The sequence below is a fragment of the Halichoeres trimaculatus genome, unplaced genomic scaffold (assembly GCF_033239565.1).
Source record: "Halichoeres trimaculatus isolate MK-OKI-2021-1 unplaced genomic scaffold, fHalTri1.1 fHalTri1_scaffold_16, whole genome shotgun sequence".
Classification (NCBI taxonomy): Eukaryota; Metazoa; Chordata; class Actinopteri; order Labriformes; family Labridae; genus Halichoeres; species Halichoeres trimaculatus.
In genome coordinates, this window is record NW_027437194.1 from 24,811,177 (window position 1) to 24,836,678 (window position 25,502).

A 25,502-nucleotide genomic window follows, 5' to 3' on the forward strand; every position below is an offset into this window, starting at 1 on the left:
GCAAAAAATAAAATACAAAATGACACCAAATCAAGTGATTTTCTCTTATTATCAGTAGAAAATGTCTTTTTAGACTTGATATGAGCCACATTCATCTGACCGGTCCAGCAAAATGTCTTGTTTTAAGTTATTAAAAGAGAAAAAAGAGGTCTGAATGGTTTGTGACAAGTAAAAAAAATCTGCAAAGGGAACAAGAGAAAACTTGGTTGTATTGAGACATTATTCTAGTTTCAAGCTCATATCAAGTACAATTAAAATAAGAGAAGAACACTTGGTAAGATTTTAGTTTTTTTGCAGTTTAAAAAGGCTAAAAAGGGGGTTTTCTAAAACACTAGTGAGAGGAAAGAAACAGGGATTTGTTGAGCTTGAAATCGTGTGACTAAAGGGTGTATTCACACCTGTGGCTCATTTGCTTTGTTCCAATTCAGGGGCAAAAGTCATACTATAGTTGCAGTTGTCTCTTGGTTCAACGTTGTTAACAAACACCACGTGCAACCAAATTTTTCTCTCATTAGTCAGAAATCGCACTCAGAAGGCGGGCAGTTTACTTATCTTCATTCATTCATTCAGGTTCTTGACTGCTTTCCACGAGGAAAAACAACAGCCATGGAGCATCAGAAGCTTGTGTGGCTAGTTTGTGTTATAGTACTTATCTGGCTAATGTACCAGTGTTTACTTTATCATTACCTCCATCAAGGAGGTTATGTTTTTGGGAGGGTTTGTCTGTTTGCTTGTTTGTGAATAATTCATAGCTTAAAAAGTAACCAATGGATCTTGATGAAATTTTCAGGAAATGTTCAAAATGGGATAAGGAAGAAGTGATTAAATTTTGGAGGTGATCTGGATCACCGTATGGATTCAGGACTTTTTAAAGGATTCTTTATCATTGTGAGATAGGGCCGTTTTCACCATATGTGTATATAGGTCCAAGGTAAATGGTCAGATTGCTTTGCTAAACAATACAAAACAAGTTCACCATAATTTCTGACAGATGTAAAAGTACGATCCAGATCCTGACAATATTCTGGATACCAAGATCCAGAATATGAAATATGTACTGGGTTATCATCATTTTAAAGACAGTTTGCTGAAAGGGAGTATAACATTAAAGTAGGACTTAAATGTTGGTCACAATCACAATATGCTTGGCAGAGGTCTATGCTCTCTGAGTGCTTTTCTAGTTAAATCATTGTTGTTCAGAGTCCAGACTTCATGCGCCCAAACAAACCAGACTTTCAGGGGGATCACTCACTGTTTGGGAGCAACTGTCTCAAATGATCCAGGTGTGAACACATCCCTAAAAAAACACAATAGTCCTTCCCATAACCAACTATCAACTCTTATTTGTGTGCACATTAAAGAACAAGATTTTCTTCATGTGTTTATTTAAAAAATAGGTTGTCCCAACAAATAACTCTTACAGCACCACGATGGAATGAGCTCAGTGTGAGGCAGACTTGACAGAGCGAGTAAAGTGCATGGTCCTTTTACAGATAAGGGAATGGGTAGAAACTCTGAGGATGTCCTGATGGAGCTTTTGGATTTTTGGTGTTCATGAGTTTCTCAGCACCAGACTTGTCCTGCTGAAGTCCAAGAGACTGAAAAAGATAAAATAATTTATCATCCCTGGTGGTTTAGTTACTTAGACGTGATCCTGAGTGAGACTGACGGGTTTGTCGTACCTCATTTGTTGTGCTTCTTACAGATCTCCAGATACTCCTTCACATCGTCAGGAGATCCCAGGACTACGGGGACTCTCTGGTGGATGGAGGTGGGCTGGATGTCCAGAACATTCATGGTTCCTGTTGTGGCCATACCTCCAGCCTGCTCCATGATGAAGGCCATGGGGTTACATTCGTACAGCAGCCTCAACTGGAAGGACGGAAACAGAAACAGGCAGGACTTGGTAAGAAAAAACAAGAACATTATGCACTTTTCCCCACTCTGATGATGATGATGTGAGGTATGCTATCATTTCCTATTGTTGTGTAAACTCTGTGCTCACCTTGCCCTTTGGACTCTTGACATTTGCAGGGTATAAAAAGATTCCTCCATACACCAGCGTCCGATGAACGTCAGCTACCATTGAACCAACATAACGGCTGCCGTATGGAGCAGAACCATCCTGGAGGCATGCAAACAAAGAGTTTATGGCCCTCCAAAAAAGCTGTATGAAGGATCATTCAATCAGTTTGTAATGCTATAAAACACACTGAACACCCCTCACCTCTGGATATTTCTTCTTCTGCAGATATTCTGTCACATCTGGATAGAAATGCTGAGCATATCCTTCATTCAAACTGTAGATTTTTCCCTTTTTCTTTATCTTTACGTCTTTGTCCACCAGGATGAACTCACCAATTGACTGAAAGGAAATTCAGCCATGAAGATAAATACATGCAAAACAACAACATCTTGTGTACTATATAATTAAATAATGCTAAACCTTACAGGGTCAAGCATGAAGCAATTGACTCCCTGACCAGTGGAGAGGACCATCATGGTGGCGCTGCCGTACAAAGCGTAACCAGCTGCTACGATGTTTCTTCCAGGCTGCAGAGCGTCGGCCTCAACTGGCTCATCATCTGTTGTCTACCAAAAAGAGACATATGTTGATCTTTATTATTGAAAAAAGGAAAAAAAAAAACAGGAAATCGACATGGCTCTGCAAGGATTCAGGTTCCATGGCCTCAATATTTGTACTTTTTAGAGCCAGCCCCAGCCCCGAGATTTTTTTGGGCAATCTTATTCACCACTTCTGACTATAAGATGCTCAAAAGAAGCAATTTCTCTGCAGATTTTATCCAGCAAATGTCCTTTGTGTTACTTTTTTGTGGTAATCTATCCAGCCATCCATCCATTTTCTTAACTGCTTATCCAGTTCAGGATCACGGGTGGCTGGAGCCTATCCCAGCTGTCATTGGGCGAGAGGCGAGGTACACCCTGGACTGGTCCCCAGTCAATCACAGGGCTGACACATAGACAGAAACCTTTCACGCACACACTCACACCTAGGGACAATTTAGAGTGATCAATTAACCTGGTGAGCATGTTTTTGGACTGTGGGTGTGGTAATCTAAAACCTCAAAATAAAATACGCCAGAATTTTGTTTTCCATGTTCCCCTTTTTTCAGGATAGTCTATACATAACAAATGTGATACCGAAACAACTAACGCTGCAATATTTGAACATTATTTTCTCGCTTTACATTTTCTTCAGGAGCACTTTTTTCAAAAAGACATTTTTGGACCCTGATGGCTAAATAGCCTTTGAGTTGAGTGTGTGTGTTATCACCTTCGGAAGGCCCAAGGTAGAGGCCAAGTAAAAATACTGGTGAAAAAGATGTTGTATGAAACATCCTGAGGGCTGGACCTCAGAAGTCAGAGAGCACTAAGTCTCTACTTTTCACAGATCATTGTGCAAATCTCTTTCATCTCCCCAGGAGGTCCTGAGATCATATTGGTATGAAGGTCCTGTGGTATGTAAGGGCATAAAAGCTGGTAGACCCTCAGAACAAGAGGAGATAAATTGTTCAGAACTTACTGTACATGTATTTATTGCTGTGTCAGTGCAAAACTAATTATGATTAAAATCTTTCATACATAATAAAGTTATTTGAAATACACAACCTTTCCCTTTAATTTGATCTGTAAATAAGATTTTGAGTAGCATTGGTTAAGCCAAACATGTAAAGCTTTGATTAAAGTTTTTTTCATCAATGTTTTTAGAACTATACTTTAATCAAGGACATGACTGTTGGGTTTATTCTCCCACTTAATGATTTAAAACTTGTTATATTTTTAAACTCTTTTTGTAAAACATGTATTTAAAGTCAGGAAAACAAGAACAGGTCTTGCAGAGCATTTTGCTGATTCCATCAAAGTCCAGGTCACAGTGATAATGTGCTAACCTTTTTGTAGATGGCAAAAATTGTTCCAATGGAGACGAGGCAGTCGATGTTTGAGGAGCCGTCCAGGGGATCGAAGCAGACGATGTATTTTCCCTGTTAGGTGAGGACAAAAAGATTTCAACTTAAAACACCAGACATTCTCAAAACAGTTCTGCTCAAGTCAAAGATAAATCATAATACAAGACCATGCCAAAGGATTTAGGGCTACATGAAACTATACTGTTCCATATTGAGTTTCAATTTATCATACTGTCTCATATGGTTTGCTATTGTATTGTATCTTACAGATAGACCATTTGATCTCAACTTGAATTGTATCATATCACATTAATCATGTATCAAAATGCATCATGAAATTGTGAAAAGCAGTCTCATAACATACTCTAAATGATAAAAAAGGAGCATCCTCAAGTTAAAACTTAAGGTGCATGACTAAATAACTATATACAAAGTTGAAAAAAAAGAAAAGTCAGAATGCACAGAAAATGTCCTCCAAAGACATTACATTTCTTAGAAGAGCTAAAGCTGTCAATCAGAGAGAGTCCTTTTGGATCCAGACTTTACAAAGTGAGTTCCATGAAGTCCTGAATAAAGATTTGTTGATGGGTGTTTCCCATGAGGTCTACCATGTATGTAATGTTGTATGATCTATATGCACAGACCTCGGATCCACTAACATGAGGCAATGTTTATAGCTTTTGTATGAATTTGATGAATTGTGTTTGTATTTTATTGCAATAGTATTGAACTTTAAATTTTAGTTAGAGAGTTTTAAGTGACTAAATTATCACCGCCCTCTTCTCCTTTTGTCAGGGGCTTTGTTCGTGGACACTATTTAACCAAACTTAACGTATCCAACTGAATCTTGTTTTGTTGCACTAGAGTATATCTTTCTGTGTGGCATCATGATGATCGTATGCTGTATCACATTGTTTACTTCATATAATTATTCTTCAGATGAACTGACCCTCTGGTCTGGGTCCACGATGATGGCCTTCTCATCTTCCTCTGACACCAGCACACAGGAGGTGAAGGAGGATTTGATCATGTTGACGACCAGGTCATTCGACAGGACGTCCAGTTTCTTCACCTGGTCCCCGGTCACGTTGGTGCTTCCTGCGATGCCATAGCTTCAGAGGAAAGACAACAGAATCATTTTACACAGATAACTCTATATTTTTAACTCTTTTTGTACTCCTTTTTTCACAATATGTTGGCTAATAGTTGCTCAAATACTCTGTCAGTGGGTAAAGTCGAAACAGGCCATTATCTACGTGACCTTTGCCCTCTATGAATGCACACACAGCAAGCAGAAAGTTTACCTTTGGCCTGTGTCTATAAGTTAAAACTGCTTCACTTTGAAGTTAACATTTACTAACTGTTCTGTCTCTCAACATGTTTATGCACATCTCTGCAGCCATGCAATCTTTTTTTTTTTTAGACTCTTTAATCTTTAAATACGATGCACATGTCTCAAAGTAGAGACATGGAAAAGGTTTTAAGACATGTAGCTGCAGGCCATTTCTGCTGCTAGTGACTGCTAAGCTAATTCTCTGACTTTAACCATCTTAACCATCCTGTGCAACAGAAAGACACATTTCATGAGTCTCATTTCATTCTGAACTTTAAGCCCTGATAGTTTGTGTTTTAAGCTTGTTTAGATAGAGAAGAAAAATGAGAAATTGAATCTCACAAGCCTGAAATTTCAATCAAATTGAAACAGTGTGTTTCCTTCTTTTATACTAGACTTTGAGTGAAATGTGCAGAGGTAACTCCACTCACAGGTTAGCGATCCCAGCCTTCCTTACAGCGGTGGAAATGGCTTTGACAGCGGTGCAGATGGAGTTGAGCAGGTTGGTGAGCTCTCCTGTGCCGTGGGCCTTCCTGCCCTCCTCCAGAACAAACCTGGTGAGGGTCTGCACGTTGGTGTCGAAGGCTCCTCTGTCAGACATTCTGCCTCAGGTGTGGGACCAAATGGCTTAACGAGGGGAAGCAGGTGAGTGAAGTCCCAAAGTTAAAGAGTGGACTCTAGAACTGAGATAGGGGGAAGGGACGGGGGTGTGAGACTCTCTAACCAATGGAAAAGGCCTTTTCTTACTCACAGATAGGGTTTAAAAGGGCAAAGTTCAGAGATAGTGAACATTTTGTTTTGTTTCCCTCTGACAAAGGCCTTCTCAGGATTCAATGCCTGCTCTCTTTGATCCCAGATAAGAGCTTCTTTCTGTCTGTTCTGTGAAGTTCAGACTGATTCACGGCATGAGTTTTCTTTCATGGTTCTCAAGTATTAAAAACAACTGAGAGTAAAAAGATAAATTGATTTTTCAGAGCCCTGGAGAACCAAAAAGTTGACCATGTTGCAGAGAGTAAAACACAAATAATCTCCAATAAACAAACAAGATCATGGGGAAAAAAAAAAAAAAAAAAAGATAAACCAATCAGAAGCTGTACATCTAATGATACCGGTGAGAGTGTGAGGCTTACAGGTGTGTTCTCCTGATAGTGTAACAAATAGTGATATGGATGTTTATTTATAACTTTTTGTTTTAAAATGTATAATGTTGGAATAAAAATAGCTTACATGGTTCCATACATACCCATTAATTCTGACATTTTCATGAGACAATGAGTTAAATTCAGTTGTTTTCTCATTTTTCTTTTAAGAAAACATATCTTGTTTTATTTTTACCTTTCTAAAAAGCTCAAAGATACACAAACTACCCACCAAATCACACGGTTAGTGGCAATTAACCAACTGATTCTTATTTTTATATTCACAGGAAGTGACCTCATCATCATGGAAAACAAGTCTTGTCTTCTTAACAAAAAAACTGATTGAATTATTCCGCTATTTTGATTTAAAAAAAAAAAAAATGTCTGATTTCTTGAGATAGCTGGAGAATTCATTTGAGATTTTGGGGAAACAGAAAAAATAAAAAACTATTTAATCATGGCCTTTTAGGGCCCTTGTATATTTGCAGGAGTTTGCAGTAAACACATGCTTGTACAAAAATTTAGTAGTCATGCATCACCTTTTTTTTGTTTCATTGGTAAGTACAAACAGAGTTTTAAAAAAAGACAAATGCACTTATTTGGATGCTGAATTCATTGCACTTGGTTTGTAATGTTTTTTGTTCTGAAGCCCCAAAAATCAATATTTTTTTTCATCAGTGCTCTTTTAGTGAATATTACAAACTCATCAACACTGAAACTGCTTTTAACTCCTTCCCTGCATGTTCCTGAATAAGTGTAAAGTTGAGACCTGATTTTATTTAACACCTTCAATGTGCTAATAAAACTGTGTCTGCAGTATGATCAGCTGCTGCAGTCAGAATTGTCACCTACGGAGTGTTTCTGCGTGCATGTTATTGATCAATATCTGCACCTGCCTGGATAAAGACATGACAAGGTATAAAAAAGTTTGCATTTTCCCTTTAGATATGACTCCTTGCAGAAAGGTTCGAGACACTGTTTCACAACAAAGAGCTAAGGTTAACCTTTGAGCCTGACAGGATACCAGGCATGAAAAAGTCTCCTCCAAAGGGTAAAAGAAAACAATGTGTGCAAGACCACACAGTGTCACTGATATTCATATGTCTTTCTAATTTACTAGCACTGTATTAGTCAAACTGTAAGGAACCAGCCAGTCTTGTGGGTCTGCTGTAGATAATTGTAGTTCTCTAAAGTGTCCACACGATGTCGCTGTGGAGTTGACCAGCTGGTATGAGCAAATGAAATCTGAGCATTGAAGTTGCTGTGTCCTGTTCTTAGCAGATTTACTTCACAAATTAACTTTTTTCAACCTTAAAATATCTGTGCTGGAGGTGTAAGGGTGAATAACTGCTTTTCCCTATTTCTTTATGAATATTTCAGTGTAAAAAAAAAAAAAAAATCCAGTCACCAAAGAATAGTATAATAATGATTATTATTATTATTATTAGTAGTAGTAGTAGTAGTAGTAGTAGTAGTAGTAGTAGTAGTAGTAGTAGTATTTTAAGTAGTTGACACTAGTTATAAAAATGATAAATAAAGTAGTAAGATTTGACATTTTCGGTGTATATAAACCCAAATAATGTGTTGGAAAATGAAATATTATTTGTTTGTTTTAAATAAATAATTACATAATAATAATAATAATAATAATAATAATAATAATAATAATAATAATAATAATAGCCGTTCTTTACACCTATATCTTTAATCTATTGTCTTGTACAGGAGCGTTCATAAATCTTTAAGAAATATTCCTCTCACACACACGAAGGGGAGACAGTGATCATGTCGTCTTTAAGCCGTGTAATCGATTCAGAAGAAGAAAAGACTTCATCAATATTTCACTGCCCACCTTTCATCACCTGACTCGCTCCCAGGAGCACCTGCTGTGCATGTTGACAGAGCACGACGCATGCGCGGTTGTTGCCCCTTTCCTGAACCTGCAGTGAAACTTTTTTTTTTGTCTCACAGGATGACATTACTGATAAAACGGTTGAGTAAAGATGGAATATGAAACATATATAAACTCTCTACAATGTTTGAAGGGTTCACTTGACCATTCCTGAGCTCCAGAGCTGCTGTGAGACTTTATCTTAAACTTCTGCATCTCTCGAGTTTGTTGTTGTCGGCTTCCATCCTCTGTTCCTGCGCAGGTAAGCAGCATCTCCTCACGGTGAGCCAGCGGGTTAATACACGGTGTATTGGCTCACAGAGTTACGAAGAAAAGCTAGAACTTCGCATTAAAATATCAAAAAGTCAGTTAATAGTTTGTCACAAGTATTACATTATTTTTTTAGTTTATTTTGTATTTTCTCAGCTACACCACAAGGCGTCAGGATTAAGCAACATCTAGCCTATTGTCCCATTGTCGACATTTTTTACTGTTTCTTCTTGATTATCCTTAAGTTATCTGTCTAAGCTTATTTTACGTTACTTTTGTGTACATTTAGGTCTGAAAAAGGATACATTTTGTTGTTACATTACATCAACCATCCCAAATAGATGGGCTCCAGCTGTACTGTACCTAATGTCAGCATATTTGAGGCGGGGTGCTGTTTTACATGTCATGATAACCTCTATGTTACATCTTTATTCAAATACTGCAAATGATTCAGAGCCAGTGTTTACATACATAAGTCATTTTAAGGTTAATGAACAAAGACCTAGGCTGTATGAACTTTGTTTGCACACTTTTCCTAATCTGGAAAGGTATGTCTGCTGTCAGCTATAAACTTAAATCTATCAGACTGTCTGATTAGATTGTGCTGAAGGCTCAAATGGGCATGCATCAATACATTTAATGTACTTAGTTTCATCCTACGTCATATGTGTGACAATGGTGGCATGATATGTTGTGGTAAGGCCTCTAGATTGACAGAAATGTATCCTAAATAACAAGCTTTGTCATCAGACAGTTAAATACATTCATTTTCTGTACCCTGTTGTTGTTCCAGTCTAATGAGAAATGGAATGCAGCCAAGAAAGCAAATGAAAGGTCTCGTAATCTCAAGAAAATTTAGTAAAAACATGTATGGATGCACGACTGAAAAATGTTTTTATGCATTTCAGCCTCTAGTTACCAATGTTAAAAAATACATTAGGTGAATACAGCATCCAATCCAATGTGAAAGGTGACAAAGAGTGATACAAGCACCAACACTCTTTATGTACGTACAGGACATGAAAGAGCCAAGACTGAAAGCACAGCAAACCTCATAATAACCCTTGAATGTCAGAAAATGTGGGCAGATGAGGCTTGATCACCAAAACAAACCGTTTCAACTGAAAAAATTAACACTGAGTTTTTAAAGAGAGGGTGTAGCGATGCTGGATGTTCAAACCTTTACATATACATATTAGAGCCCGATTGATATGGGATTTTTGGGGCCGATGCCGATACCGATACTGGGGGCAAAAAAAGCCGATATCCAATATATTGACCGATATCCGATGTATCGACTGATATACATAATAAAATTTATTGATATACACAGGATATATACTGTATATAATCACAAATCATTAGAATACCCATATGATTCAAGACAGAGACAGAACAGGATTAAATTAAAACAAGGAAATTTAATTATAAAACTGTCAACATAAGAACTGTTGTATAAACCAATGATAAATAAGAGCAAGCTATAAACACAATAATGAATAAAGAAGTCAAACTGTAAACACCTTACATAAATAAGTCAAACTTTAAACACAGTAAGTATAAAAAAATTAAAAATGTAAACACACAATGAGCAACTTACATGACATTAAAACGCCGTATTTTAATCTTACATTAGATAATGGTGGACATGTGAATTAACAGTAGCATTTATCTCTGTTTATCTCACAAAAAAGCAGCTAACACGACGTTAAAACGCCTTTCTATAGTCTTCCATTAGATAATGGTGGACGGAGGGGGCGGGCACTCGGGCAGTGTGCAGCCAAAAACACACAGACAAACAGGAACAGGAGAGACAGAATTGAGACAGACAGATGTTGATTAATCGGTGACAGGCATAATCAGCCCAATTAATCAGTCCGACCAATTAATCGGTCGTGCTCTAATTCGTATGTTGTAGAAACCACTGAATCTGTCTGTAACTTGATCAAAACACTCTTTAAACTCCTAAAAGGGAATTTCACAAGCCTTGCTGAAATAATGAAGAGATCATATAACATTTTCCTTACTGGTGGGCCTCAAACACCAAGATCCACCCTAGATGGGTCTCCAGATGGCTGACCAATGAAAGGGAAGAGGGTTTGTGGAGCGGGGTGCTTTGAAGAGAAAGTAGCTAAAACGAAGTGTTTCAAACAGAGGCTTAAATAAGTGTTTACTGAAACATAAGGGAGAGAAAAATTTGTATTTTTTAGCTGTAAATAATGTAAAGATACCAGGGAGGCTCCAGAGGAGAAGAATTAAACCCCTCTTTAACAATGCAGCAGTTGTCTAATGAAGATAATCATGCATAAACAATAAATTTATTCACATATATGTTTAGCTTCTTTTTGTCTTTATATCTCTCTACATTGCCACCTTTTTGTTTCAGTCTCTGCTTTTTTTTTCAGCGCTTTCCTATAAAAAAAGTTTTTCCCAGTAACTCTGTGTAATTCATCAAAGAGTTACAGGAATAGTTCTCTGGGTCCATCCAAAGCAAACTTCTGGATTTATCCCCTGAAACTCTGTGTTATGTTCTCAAACTCAGACTTCAGATACAAATTCATTTTTAATGCAGCTTTGAGGACAGCTTGATTTTATGAAGAGTATATGTACAAAACATGAACCTACACTTATACACTTAATTTAAAGAATGTTGGGTATGTATTAGTCATTTACTGCAAGGGTCAGGGGCTAACACTTGGGCTAACACAGCTGGAAGTTAATCCCTTTCTGGATGGATGAACAGATAATGTTTACATTTAGTCACCATCTCAGCTTACTAACAATATTGAATCTGACAGCCATGCATGTTAACATTTATATTCCTGATACTTACTATTATTTATCTCATAGTGTGCACAATTTAGGAATGAAACCCCCGCCTATGCAGTGAAAACATATGTATGTATAAGAAACTCACACACTGAAGACTGCAAACCCAAACTCCTGAAAAGCTCCTCATGCTGAGAACAGAAGGTGCTTACAGAGGAGAAAGTGATACGACATTGCAATGTGGTGAGTCACTCTTGTGCACCGAGGCTTTGCCTTTCGCTCACTGTACTTTTGCAGAATTAACTATAATATGTCATGGCCTGGTATTGCATTTCCTTTATGTAAGCAGCAGCGTAAGGTTAGCTGTGACTGACTGCTGAAGCCCGGCAGGAGGGAGACTGAGGGAGAGGTGCTACAAAACTGAAGAGGAGAGAAAAAGCTCATTTTATGATGCACAGGTTTATTTGCTTGTTAATTTTTGTCTTTTATTTGTAGAACTATTCAAAGATCCAGCTGGATACAAAGGAAACTCTTTGTTATTGAATTCTATTCATGGCTCAAGGCAGCTACATCCTGAGAAAGGTGTCAGGTAACTGTTACTTTACTTTCCCGAAGCTCTTTCTTCATGCTTTTATATTTTTTGTAAAGCATGGAATATGCTCTGCATTTTGTTAATGTGAGTGTTGCTGAGAGGCTGCAGGTTGGTGCACTGGTAGGCTGTCACAGAAAGATGGTTTCTGGTCTGGGGTTTTCTGAGTGGAGTTTGTATGTCTTCCTGGTGCACACATGGGCACTGGTACTTTGACCCACAACCCCAACAGCTCCAAGACATTCCTGATGGTGTAATGGGGGGGGTTTAATTTCCTTTTAAAGCACTATGAGGACTTTCTAACTGATCTTGAGTTATTCTCACTTTTATGTATTTGCCTGTTTATGATCCACAATTCACTGAGATTTTCACTGCCAAAATAGGTTATTTCTAAAGGTTTACCGTTCACAATTTTCTGGCTGATCACCGATCTTTAAAAAGCCTGACCTGTCAATACCGGTTTGGGCCGATACCGATTTTTATTTTTTATAACTGACAGCATATACCTTCAATGTTACAATCCTATTTCATTGAAAATCATTGAACAATACCAGTAAAAGAATGAAATATTTATGTTTTAACTTGAACAACCAATAAAGTGTCTTGAGTTTTAGGTCTCAGAGCAAAAAGCAACAATGTCTGGCTGTCAGACCTTCCTGGAGGTATATAAGATTAGTTTCATATGGAAGGATGAGCCAATCACCGATCTCCCAAAATTAAGGAAATTGCCATCGATCGATCAGTGCATGTCTAGATATTTCTAATGCTATTTCTCAGTATCTGTGGTCAGTCAAGGGTCGAATACATACGTTTATCTGCAGCACATTAACGGAAAATCCTTCTGATAAAACCACGCTGTGCGACAAAGTTCTGCGGTGAGAAGTAAGATCTGTCCTTTTTCTTGAAAAAAAAAAAGTTTTTTGTCGTAATGATGGACACTGGAGCTGGACTGACAAAAAGATAAAATAACAGAGGAATTGAAGAAAGTTAAACACAAGAGCAAAAACTGCCAGGCTAAAACAGGGGTTAAACTGTACGTGATAATGTTTATTCCAACCCACAGTCAGCAGTTATTCTGCAGTGATCTGTTCAAACTTGAGAGTCTATCAACAAAATGTTAGCTCTGCTTGGTGAGGTTGAAGTTGGTAAATGAGCACTGGTACAAACTGAGTTTAAAGATTTTGAGTGTTGTCACATTTCATACAATAGCTCTTTGTAACTGCAAATAAATACATTACCTCATGGCGTTGCGTCTTACGTAAAGTTGACTTGAACAAAAAAAGTTGTGTAAAATAGAAAATTAAAGGCATGCCTTGGTGAGAGTCTTTACAACAGTGGGTGATAGTGCTCATGGGAAACTGAGTCTTTATTCCTGAAAAACACTACCACAGGTGTCACAGCAATCAACACCAAGTGTGACTGAATGGTTTCGTGTCTCTGCTCCTCAGCCCTGTGATTGACCCATGATTTGTCCAGGGTGTACTTATCTTCTTGCTCACTCTCAAATCTCCTCACCACATCATACGCATTCCTTTCTATTCTAGTGTTCAAAATGTTTAATCAAAAACTGATTTACAAGTTTAATAGATTAAATTCTTTTTGTGCAAAGTATTTGTTGTTATTTTGTTCACTGGCTGAAATACTCTGAGGATGTCTGTGGTTGGGAGAACCTGCCAAGACCTCGGTTAGGCATTTAGAGGGAAAGTTGCAGAGTAATTATAGAGCGGGTTGAGTCTATGTAGAGAGACATAGCATTTGGAGAAAAGTGACTACTGAAAACAGACTGGTACATCCTCCTCTGTCCCTCCTCTTCTTATGGGACAGACTCAGAGAGTTTAAAGTCAAAAACACTTTGAGCTGACAGAAAGAAGACTCTTGACTTGCAGATGAGATCGTAACACTGAGGTAAGAAGGAGATCGTCTATTCGGGAAGAAGGTAGAGAGATAAGTGGTCTGATGTTTTTGTCTGATATTTATCTTTACAAGGTTAAAAATCATTCATAATTCTGCTTAAAAAGGCTTATCAAAATTAATGATCAGTGTTAGACTTTAATCAAAGCATGGTAGTACTATTTGATTAATTAAATTTCTTGTTATCTGAGAAATTTAATCAGTTGGATGTCATACATGGTTTCTGAGTACAATTGACCTTCTTTGCAACCCATATTTTAAAGCCTTAAGGATGTCTGTACTACTGTTGGTCTTATAGGTCAAAGCACTGAAGATTGCATCCCTAACTACCCAAGGATTGACTACCAGCACTGGTCAGACGTGGACTATCTAAAGTGTGTGGACAGTTTTCAAAACGGCACCACCATTAAGCGGCTAAGTCTCAAGAGGAGGCCCCGAGTGGCCGTGGATCATGTGGAAAAACCACAGACAGGCATCTCAACCGGCCAATGGCATTCTGCAGAGTCCCTGTCATCATCCAGCAGTGATGATACAAGACTACTGGGAATGTCCTCTTCGACCAGAGGGCGACCTCCTCTTCCTCCACCACATGGCTCCTCATCGGACCACAAACCCTCAAGGAATGAAGGACCAGCATCCTCACAGATGTTTCCTGAATCAAAGCCTCAGCCGACTGCAAGATCTCTTCATTTACAAAGACAAAGCCCTGTGGTGGAAAAGCCCATAGCGGAGTCCCACAGTCCTGTGGGTGAGGAGATGCTGAGCCAGCCTCCACCTCAGCCGTATCCCCGTCGACGACTGGCCAGCTTTGGAGGCGTGAGCTCACCTGGGTCGCTTTCCCCCTTCACTGGCTTGGGTGCGTATAATCAGAACAACAACGGGAACAAGCCCACTGGCACAGGAAGTGATATGCATCTCAATCTCAGTTCGTCCCTGGGTGGCAGAGGCAGCACAGGATGCCTTCGGCTTAGTCCACAGAGCTCTGGCAGATCCACCCCAGTTTCAAGCCTCGGCAGCCAGGTGCACCTGCAGCACGTCCGGGACCAGATGGTGGTGGCTCTGCAGAGGCTGAAGGAGCTGGAGGAGCAGGTGAAAATCATCCCCATCCTCCAGGTGAAAATATCCGTCCTGCAGGAGGAAAAGCGGCAGCTGGTTTCCCAGCTCAAGAACATGAGTGACAATGACGAGGACCTCAATGAAGACTCCTGGATTAGGGGATACAGCACAGAGAGTTCTGACATGGAGAAAGAATTGAACACAGGGGAGAGGTTAGAGGTTAAAACTGTCTGCTCTGACTTCAAGGAGTTCAGGCAACTGACCAAAGAGATGCAGGCGCTGGAATCAACCATCAAGGGTGAACATTTGCAAGCACATCGAGAAATATGCCGCAAAGATAAGATTTTTAAGTCCGTGGCAGTTGGAACTGACAAAGATTTATCCAAAGCTAAGAAAGAAAACAAATATACACACACTGATGAAGTACAGATGAGGTCCATCGGGATAGAAGTTTCCGAAGCTAATCTTGGAATTACCAGAGAGCGGGAAGTAGAGTTTGACACCCAGCAGCTAATGATTGGTGCATTGAAGGACAGAATTTGTATTTTAGAAGCTGAGTTGAAGGAATCAGCTCTCCAGACAGAGATGAGCCGTCTGAAGCTGGAGCTCCAGGCTGCAGGAGCCAGGAACAGAGCTGATAAAGCCTCCTCTGCTAGACCATCCGTGGTGAGCACAGGCGTCGAGGCAAGACCCAACACCACCAGCCAGGGAGTGGGCAACCACACAGAACTACGAGATGCCAGCACAGGGGACACAACAGAAGTGAAGACTGTAGGACTATCATGTTGTGGGCCTGCTTTGAAGAATGTTCGCACAGGACCAGATGAACCAATGAGCCACTGGGAGGTCAGGGAGCGAGTGAAGACTGTGGAGAAAGGTGTTGGGACCCAAGTTTGTACTAACACTCAAGGAGTTGGGATGGAGGTAAACTTTAGTGATGCAGAAACTAACACTGATGTGGAGCATCTCTGCTCTGAGAAAGGAAAGCTCAAAAATCGATCAGTGGCCTGTGGGGACTGTTCTGTTGATGTTGTCATCCATGAGGCGAAAGAAGTCGTTTCTCAAGGTGTCACTACAGACAAAGTCCGAGGAGTGGATTTGGGAATCATGGCATCGCCTCAGACAGCTTCTCAGCGTACCAACACCATGTCCAGTTCGGTGTCTCGTTTCACCAACACCAGACATGCCTTCAACACTGACTCCAGCACTAATACTGTCCTGAATACTCAAGACAAGCACACTAACACCGCTCAGACTGCTACCAGGACTGTGTCAGTAGGCAACAGGGTCAGAGATGCCAGAAGCAGTCCAGAGATGCGCTCCATTGGTGTAGGGACTGTGAATCTGTTCGAAGGTGTCTTAAAACAAACACAAGGGGCAGTCACTACCCGAGACACTGGTGTTGGATTAACCAACATATATGATAACTTCCTTGTTGGGCTCAAAACACGAAACATGGCCTCTGGACCATCCCGTCTACCTGACCCTGTTAAGACAAGGAGCATCGGTGTTGGGGACGGGAGGATACGAGAGTTCTCAGTCCCTCCAAGTAAACTCGGACAGATGTTCCAGCAGTCTTCACAGTCCAAGTGGGAACCAGAGCTGAACCATTACATAGAAAAGATGCAATGGCTCCTCAGGGAGCACGGAGACCTCCTCACAGAAGACTACACTCCAGAGAGGGAAGAGTTGCTCCAGCAACAAGCCAGCAAGGAAAGTGCCAATTCTAAGAAGCCTTGTGTTAAGAAAGCTGTGACACAAGATGAACCAGGAGACCATACTGGAGAAAGTCTGCTGCAAGGTAAAACAGGAGAGGTTTTGGAAGCATGAAAGGCACCCCGTGGTACAGGCTCCAGAGACTGAACAAGTCTGCTGCTCCAAGTAATGAGAAAGAAACTAAATCGTTTTCCTTACCTAGTGTTCTTTCATATTAGAGCAGCATTTCATAGCCTGTGGTCAGTGGGTGACTTAAAAATGCAGAAAACGTGAAGTAAAGAGGTGGGCTTTAACTCTCAATGCTTACACCTACAGGGGTGCCCAACTCTCAGTCACGTCACCCATGCCCTTATATGGGCAAAACTTTCAATTTTAAAATCTTCAAAAATAACGAGGTAAAATGCACCATTCACATGGTGTGTGGTGATAGAGAGTTGAGTAATTCAGACTGAGGATCTTTTTTTTTTTAACCAAGCTCTTAAAAACATTTTCATATCTGCTGTTACAAAACAGTATTTTTGAATTGGTTTGTATGTGGTTTCCTATACATTCAGCAGAAGCCTCAAGTGGACATTTAAAGAACTGCAGTTTTAAACACTTGAGGTGCCAATGGTTTCATTTCTCTATTTGTAAAAATGAACTATCCTTCGGTCTTATAATCTGAATACTACCCAAAAGTGTTGAAAAAAAACACACTTAGTACTGGCTGCAGAAATCACAGACCCATTCAAAAAAGCTGATCTTTATTTATTTATGTATTTTATTTTATTCTATTTTATTTTATCTTATTGTGTTTTATTTTATGTTATTTTATTTTATGTTATGTTATTTTATTTTATTGTGTTTTGTTTTATTTTATTTTATTTTATTTTTAACTTTTTAGTCTCAATTAATTATAGTCACAGGTTTTGCCCATATAAAGGCATGGCTGATTTGATTGACAGGTAGGCCTGTCTATCGCAGTCTGCAAAGAGACTAAAGGACCCCCTCTTTACCTCATCCTAACTCAAACAAAGCAAGGTTGATTTTATCATTTTAAATATGGCCCCCGTTGATTAATAGACTCTGTACTAGAAACAAACAAAAGTCATGTCACAACATTAGATTGTTGAGATTCTTGTTCTTACTAAGGTTTTCCAACAATCCATCATCTAATTAACTTATTTTGTAGTGTAAGCACACTCTAGATAAAAAAAGAAAGTGGTTTGATGAATAAACCATAGGTATTCTTTGTTTCTATGAGGTGCTGTTTTAGTTATTCCAAAAAACTGGAAAAAACTTTTTTTCATGAAATGTTTGTTAGGATGTATTGCTAGAGTTCTTTACTTTTTTTGTATTTGATACAGTGAAAAAAAAGTTTCGGTAACAAAATACGGAAAAAAGAAACAAGTTCAGTTGTATTTTCAGAGCCTGTTTGTTGTTTTTGTAGTACCCAAGTTTACCACAGGAAGCAGAAGCACACCACTTATCCATGTAGGAATGGATGCAGACTAAAATCCGTGTTTTTCACTGTACCATGTATAAATAACAGATAGAAAAACTCGCTTCATTACTCCAAAGTCATGCTCCATATGCTTGCAAATGTGTAGTCCCCTTGTGGCAAGAAAGAGAACACAACTTGATGCCTTTGTTTGTGAGCAATAATCTGTACGCTACATGTGAGTTTTTGTGCTGTTAGTACTCCAGACTCTCTGCTTTTGTTGCAGAAGGAAGAGATTACCCGTCCAAACTTCCAGCAGATTCCTCTGAATGTGACACAGAAATCTGCCATCGAGAGGGAAACGATGTGAAAAGAATGATACAGATGTTAGAACAACAGGCCTCCTCAGCTCTGCAAGGTAAGCAGGAGTGTGAGTATAATGAGCTAGAATAAGGCCTGTGTAAAGGCTGTCCAGTTTAAAAATACTTCCAGACAACTCCCTCAGCCCAGTTTAACTCTTGTGAGGTTTAGAGGAAGTGGCTGCCTCTGGTTTGGCACGCTGGCTTTTGTTACGGACACACACTTGCAATGTTTGGAATGATTCTGGTTTCGGAGGGCGTCTCGTACCACATACCAGTTTGTGGCTGAGGGTCTAAAATTGAATAGCTGCGTAGGAGGAGCTGGTGTCAGGGGAAGCTTTCTCACTTTGGAATGAAGCCTTTGGATTTGTAGGAATCTGTTAAGTGTCACTAACATGGCAGATGATACAAAGAGCTAAATCAAGTCAGTATGATAGAAATCCAGGATTAAAGGCATGTGCTTTGTTGTTTACTTGCAGAAAGGTCGAGTAGTGCTGCTCTTCTGCGGCCTGTGAGGAAGAAATCAAAAGGAGACCAAGGCTGCAGCAGCAACAGGAAGAATATGAAGTTCATGGGGGTGACAACCGGGTAACAATCGTCCTGCTGTAACAAACACAAAAGTGGTCTCAGATTTTGTATTCATCATGTATCATGTGTGTGGTTTTTTTTTTAAGATTGGACCCTGTGTCTTTTTACTCTGCGAGTGAGAGGGATAACTCCGAGGAGGCTGACAGGAAAGTCAACAAAAAAATCAAGGATGCTTTTCAAGATGGAGCACAAGCACGAAAAAGTAAGAGCGGTTCCAGTAAGGGATCCAAAGGGTCAACAAGATCACAGCTCCAACAACGGTGAGAGTCCAGAAAGTGTGTGAGGGTTCAGTTTGGGCTTGATCTGGCTTTTTGTGACCTGGAGTGTTTCATCCCTTTCAGGTGCCGCTTGAGTGAAAAGATGTTTTCTGCTTGTCAAGCCTTAAAAAAGCACCTGAGTGACGAGACGACGCTGTCCGACAGGGAATTGGTATGTTTAGCCTCTCATATTCATGTGACGGCCACAAGGTCTGCTTAGATATGCCTGTCTGAGTGTGAGTGTGTGTGTGTGTGTCTGTGCATGTATAATGGTAAGTCAGTGGATGTGGGTGTGGAGCGATGGGTGTGTTCAAGTATGTCATTTAAAAAGAAATAACTCCAGCGTTGGAATTGCAAAGCACAGGAATGTGTCGGCTCTGTAATTTTCTGTCATTGTCTTTTGTCTTCATTTCGAAAACAATCGTTTTTGCAAAGCAGGACAGGCGTCTCATTTTCTGGATAAATTGGCAAACAGATGGAGAGAAGGAGAATTCAAAAGAACAACTTTAAAAAAGGACTGTAAAAGTTCATAATGATACCTGAAATGCTAACAAAGCTCTCACTTTCATGGATTTATTGAAGACAGATTCAGCAGTCTGACATTGCGACGGAGACTTGTCTTTGCCTTCTTTTGTTCATATCTCTGTAATTACGAGATGTGCTTATCTCTTTCAGAGCAGTGGTTGAAATTGCTCTGGCAACTTGGGAGTCATTTCTGGCGATGCATATAAAGACTGAATACCTCCACACTGACTCCTATGTGTTTGTGTCCCCTGCAGAATGACTGTCTGCAGACTCTGCAGCAAGACTGGTTCTCTGTGTCCAGTCACAAGTCAGCTGCCCCTGACACCGTGGAAGATTACCTGTCTACGTTTCGGGTCATTGCCCCGTCAGTGTTGCAGCACATATCCAATATGTCTGACAGCAATGGAAACACAGCCCTGCACTACAGCGTGTCTCACTCCAACTTTGGCGTTGTAAAGAAACTGCTGGATGCAGGTAAAGTAACAAGAGTTCGGCACGTTTTCAAACAGCATCTCCTCTCTTCTGTTTTACTTCTGACCCTATCTGCTGAAGCTCCAAGGACTTTATGACTCCATCATCTCAAACCCTGTGTCGCAGAAATTTATTTTATGAAAAAAGGTCCTGACATGTTTTTTTTAATGTATCTAAGCATTTGAAAACAGCATTAATGGTCCTTTTTGAACAGAGTGAGCCAGTGGTAGATCAGGGCTGTGATGCTGACACATTTCTCTGCCCACTTGTTCCCCAGTGGCATTGTTTCAATAAGCTTCTGAAATGGCACAAGTTTTTTTTTTCCATCCAGTGTTGCATTCATTTTTTACCAAGATCTTTCATTGTGGATGGTAGAGTCTGACCGCTGTGCAAAGCCTTCTCCAGCACATCACAAAGATTTTTAATGGGGTTAAGGTCTGGACTCTGTGGAGGCCAATCCATGTGTGAAAATGATTAATCCTGGCATTGTCATCTTGGAATATGGCTGTGCCATCAGGGAAGAAAAACCCACTGATGGAATAACCTGGTCATTCAGTATCTTCAGGTGGTCAGCTGACCTCATTCTTTGAGCACAGACTGTTGCTGAACTTAGGCCCCGTTTACATGACGCTGAAAACGGTCAATTCCACAAACATTTCGTTGCGTTTTTGCCTTCTGTTTAGATGAGACCACGTTGCGTTTTCAGTGAAAACGCAATCTTTTGAAAACGCTCCCCAGAGTGGAAAGATCTGAATCCACTCCTCCATCCAGCCTCGTGTAAACACAGAGCAGAGCGTTTCAATATGAAACGCTGACGTCACCGCATGCGCACTCGCAGTTTCAGGTGAAGGCTGCGCGCTCAGCCACATTTCCAGTTGAGCCATTCCGGTCCAGTAGGTGGCGGTGTTGCGCGACATGGTTGGATTGCCGACCGTCTCACACAACAAAACGTCAGAAAAAGAAAGAACAGAAGAAGTGTCTTGTCCTCCTGGAGTCGTATGAACGCGGATCGTTTTCACGCCGTCCTCATGTAAACATGGGTGGATTTTGGAAACGCAAAGGAAGAATCTTTGCGGGAGTCTCCGTGTAAACGTGGTCCTAGACCAGACCAACTGCAGCAACCCCAGATCATAGACTGCCCCCACAGGCTTGGACAGTAGAAACTAGGCATGATGGGTGATCACTTCATCTGCCTCTCTTCTTACCCTGATGGCCCATCACTCTGGAACAGGGTCAATCTGGACTCATCAGACCACATGACCTTTTTCCATTGCTCCAGAATCCAATCTTGATGCTCCCTAGCAAATTGGAGCCTTTTTTTCTAGTTAGCCTCACTGAGCGGTCAGACTCTACCATCATCAATGAAGATCTTGGTGAAAAATTAATGCAACACTGGATGGAAATAAATCTTGTGACATTGCAGAAGCTTATTGAAACAAGGCCCCAGTGAATGCGTGCCGTAATCAAAGCCAAAGGCGGTCTGACGGAATATTAGAGTGTGTCCTACAGGCCTCCAGAGGGCTGGCCAATCAGAGGGAAGGGGGTTTGTTGAGAGGAGAGCTCAAAAGAGACAGAAGCTAGAAGTTGAAATAAGAGTTTTCTTACACATGAGTGAGAGAAAAATAGTTTTTTTCAGAGCTGTAAATCATAAAAGGTACTGTGGAGGCAACTTTATAAACACCAAGATGTGCACAATACCCTCTCTATAAAATATAAGTGTAGCATTTTTCACAAAACTAGCCATTTATTGGGAATTCTTCCGAAAGAAACACTTCCTATATTTGATTATAAATCTATGCAATGACAGTTTAGTGGTAAAAGTTTGTGATTACACTAGCCATAACAAAGTGAAATGAAATGATCTCTGAACATTTTTCTGCTCTTTTTTTTTTGGCTACAGGGGTTTGTAACGTGAACCAGCAGAACAAAGCAGGTTACACACCCATCATGCTGGCTGCACTTGCAGCTGTGGAGAGTCCGGACGACATGAAAGTGGTTGAACAGCTCTTCACCAAAGGAGACGTCAATGCTAAAGCCAGCCAGGTCAGTGTGTTCTCTGTTTTCTCACACCTCATTTGTGCATACTTTACGATCCACTGTTCTTCTTTTTGCAAGTTATTTCTAAACCAGCTCAGCTCTGGTTCTCAGGCTCATACATATCTGCTCACTTCCCAACGATGTGTGACTGAATGTGCGCTCTGTGGTGAATTTAGCCTCCTCTTAAACATTTGGTTTTATAGGTTTGCTTATTCTTTATCATTATTTAAGTAAAAGCTTGATCAATTTCTCTTCAACTAAAGACAAAATTCACAGAGAGATTTCGTTCACTTTTCTAATTCCTCACTGATGTATTGGTCAGTTTGTTGTTGTTGTGTTTTTTACAGATAAATGTTAAGCATCATGTCAAAGGGGTGGGAAAATCTTTTTACATGTTTTGCCTAACTGTGCACTACTTGAAGACGAAGAGTATGGTTGCAACTCAATTAAGTTATCTCACCAATGTTCCCTATAAGATTATTAGAAAATGAGATCTTTGATAAAAACTTAAGGCAGGTTTTAATAAATTGCAGCATGAAACATGTTTTCAACTAGACGCTTTGTGTAGACAGTATTGACAATCCAGTTACGAGCTGTTCCCTCGTTTAGAATTGATTGAGATGTGTTGACTCATTCATCTCGTTCCCCGTGTCTGACTCGTGCTCTTCGCCCCCCAGGCAGGTCAGACGGCTCTGATGCTGGCTGTGAGTCACGGCAGGATGGACATGGTTCAGGCTCTCCTGGCTCAGGGTGCGGAGGTGAACCTGCAGGACGACGAGGGCTCCACGGCGCTAATGTGTGCGTGTGAACACGGCCACACCGAGATTGTTCGACTCCTGCTGGCACAGCCGGACTGCGAGGCCTCTCTGAATGACAGTGTATGTGAGTCACTGCTGCCACTTTGAGCAGACTGTGTGAGCTTGATTGTTTCAAGCTGCGGAGCTAAAGAACTTTAACCTCCTTTCACATCGTGTTGAACAAAAGCAGAGTGAACCTTGGGGAAAGAACATTCATTCAGTGTGTCAGTGATAACAAGCTATGGATGCTGTGTAATTATCATGCACCATAGGGTTTTTATATTTGCACCAATACATTATTCAGTTCAGTTTAACTCCAGTAGCTGCAATATTCCTGTGAAGGTTGATTGTTTCTGAGCAGATTTCACAAACCCAGTTCAAAAGGAGGTCCCTGAGTTAGAAGTTGAAGGAAGGGACTGCAGGAATTTCCTAATAGGAAACTAAATGGTCCTCCATACATGTGTGTCAGTGTCTGTGTCTGCAGTAATCTCTTCCTCTGCCTGTATGTTTATTTTCGCAATTGCACTGGATTCACAATTTTTAGGATTGCACTGATTTAAAATGTGTTGGACAGGAAAAAAATGATGTCTTGTTTATGATGCATGAACGACAGTAAACTTTGTTGGGGTAACCTAAACCAACCTCTGTACGAGCTTGTTCCTGAAAAGGGTACGTCTTTACTCCAGCCTGTTGCTGATGAGGTCTGACTCTGGTCCTTTGCCCATCCTCCAGCCTGCTCCCCCTCAGGTCTCTGTTCGATGGGAGCTCACAGATCACTCCCATTGGTCCAGAAATCTAGAGGAACAACACTTAGCCCACCTGTGTGCTGACATATAACAAGGTATCATGAAGACGTTGCTATGATACAAGGAGGAGGAGCCCAGTTTGAATGCTGTGTTGACTAACAAGTAAAAATTCCTGCATACCATACATTAAATTGAAACTCAAACTAACGGTTTGCATTTTTTAAAACAGTTTTTTTTCTCTTTTTTTTATGGGAAATGGTGCAAAGACTACAACAAAGAAAATTAAAAAACTGTGGTAGGAAATATCTATCTAAATTTTAACTTAAGCTTACTTACTTCTTAAACTTTATATAATTTTATTTACTTATTTTTAAACAAAGAAAAATACACCTATGGGGAAAACAGCTAAAAAAAATCCTATTTTTCTCGCTTTGGTGTTTTAAAAAACCCTCATTTCAGCCTCCATCTGAAACACTTCCTTTTAGCTACTGTCTCTTTAAGGCCCCCAATTTTACAAACCCCTTTTCTTCTGATTGGCCAGCCCTCTAAAGGCCTGTCAGGGGGCGGAGCGATAGGAAGACCCTAGTGTTTGAGGCCCATCCCTACAACATGTCATGAACCAGTTAGGAGATCTTTATTGATGACCTCTTTATTTTAGCAAGCCTCATGAAGACACCTTGTGTAGAGATCTTATGCTAGTTTTAGAACAAAGTGTTTTGATCAGTTTTTAGACAGATTCAGAGATTCTGTCTCTGATAACAGTTAACCATGGCATGTCACCTTATGTGTTTGAATCTGTGTGTCTACAGGATGAAAGCACAGCCCTGTCCATCGCTCTGGAGGCGGGACATCATGACATCGCAGTTCTCCTGTACGCACACACAAACTTCTCCAAAGGACTGACAGGGGTAGGCTTCAACTTCCCAAATACTGTTAAACTGTTTTCGTCAGTATTGTTTTAAAGTTTTCAAACCACTATTTCTTTTGTTTTAATATGTTTGTGTCTTTGGCAGGCTGCTGCTCGTCATAGGTCTCTGTCCTCCTCTAGTGGAAGACATCTCTCTGAATGAGGTGATGGCCCCAACCCTGAGTGAACAAACAAACGAAACTTCATGAAACTTTTAGATGATGTGGTTCAGTATCAAAGCAACATTGTATTGGCAGAGCATTTTGAAGTATGCTACCCGTCCATGTTCATGTTAAACCTTTCGAGCTTTATCATCAGATTTTTTTTCTTTTTGTGAATATTTATAGATCAATATTTATAGTTGCTTAAAATAAGGAAAAAAACCCAAATACCAAGTAGCTCCATAGCATGGATTAGCATCACAGTTAACTCAGAAAAAAAACAACTTATACTGAGGTCCTTGAGCGGAAATTTAAGTCCTTTTAAGAATTTGAAAAAATTATCTAAAATCTCACTTATGTTCATTTTTATTATAATGTTTCTATTTTGATGTAAAAAATGTTTTTTGTTTTTGTAAGTTTAATATCTATGCTCACATTTTTTTTTTTTTTCAATTTTTAGCAACCAAAAATTTTGTCATTTGTGAAATAACACTCAACTGTGTCTTTATTTCCTTTCTGCTCAGATTAGAGTGAAACAAATAAGAAAATCAGAAAAAAATTCAAGAGTCCAGCTTGCATTCTGAATTTTAAAAATCAAACCAATGAGATGTGCTCGTTGTTGAGCTTTGAC

General features: G+C 40.0%; 2 protein-coding genes across 2 annotated transcripts; one reads left to right on the forward strand and one right to left on the reverse strand.

Moving 5' to 3' along the window:
• Positions 1-1,377: 1,377 nt before the first annotated feature.
• On the reverse strand, positions 1,378-5,928 carry LOC141805375 (fructose-1,6-bisphosphatase 1-like). Its single transcript, XM_074690410.1, has 8 exons — positions 5,694-5,928; positions 4,879-5,041; positions 3,912-4,004; positions 2,452-2,592; positions 2,228-2,365; positions 2,006-2,125; positions 1,683-1,872; positions 1,378-1,598 (listed from the first exon to the last, which is right to left on the reverse strand). The coding sequence occupies exons 1-7, from the start codon at positions 5,861-5,863 to the stop codon at positions 1,684-1,686; spliced, it is 1,014 nt and encodes a 337-aa protein (XP_074546511.1). The 5' UTR covers positions 5,864-5,928; the 3' UTR covers positions 1,378-1,598; position 1,683.
• A 2,394-nt stretch (positions 5,929-8,322) lies between these two features.
• LOC141805029 (KN motif and ankyrin repeat domain-containing protein 1-like) lies at positions 8,323-25,213 on the forward strand. The gene is made up of 13 exons (XM_074689702.1): positions 8,323-8,554; positions 11,413-11,574; positions 11,827-11,920; positions 14,130-16,688; positions 18,310-18,441; positions 18,862-18,970; positions 19,057-19,230; positions 19,312-19,399; positions 20,007-20,226; positions 22,124-22,266; positions 22,938-23,138; positions 24,613-24,711; positions 24,817-25,213. The coding sequence occupies exons 3-13, from the start codon at positions 11,884-11,886 to the stop codon at positions 24,871-24,873; spliced, it is 3,819 nt and encodes a 1,272-aa protein (XP_074545803.1). The 5' UTR covers positions 8,323-8,554; positions 11,413-11,574; positions 11,827-11,883; the 3' UTR covers positions 24,874-25,213.
• The last annotated feature ends 289 nt before the right edge of the window (positions 25,214-25,502 follow it).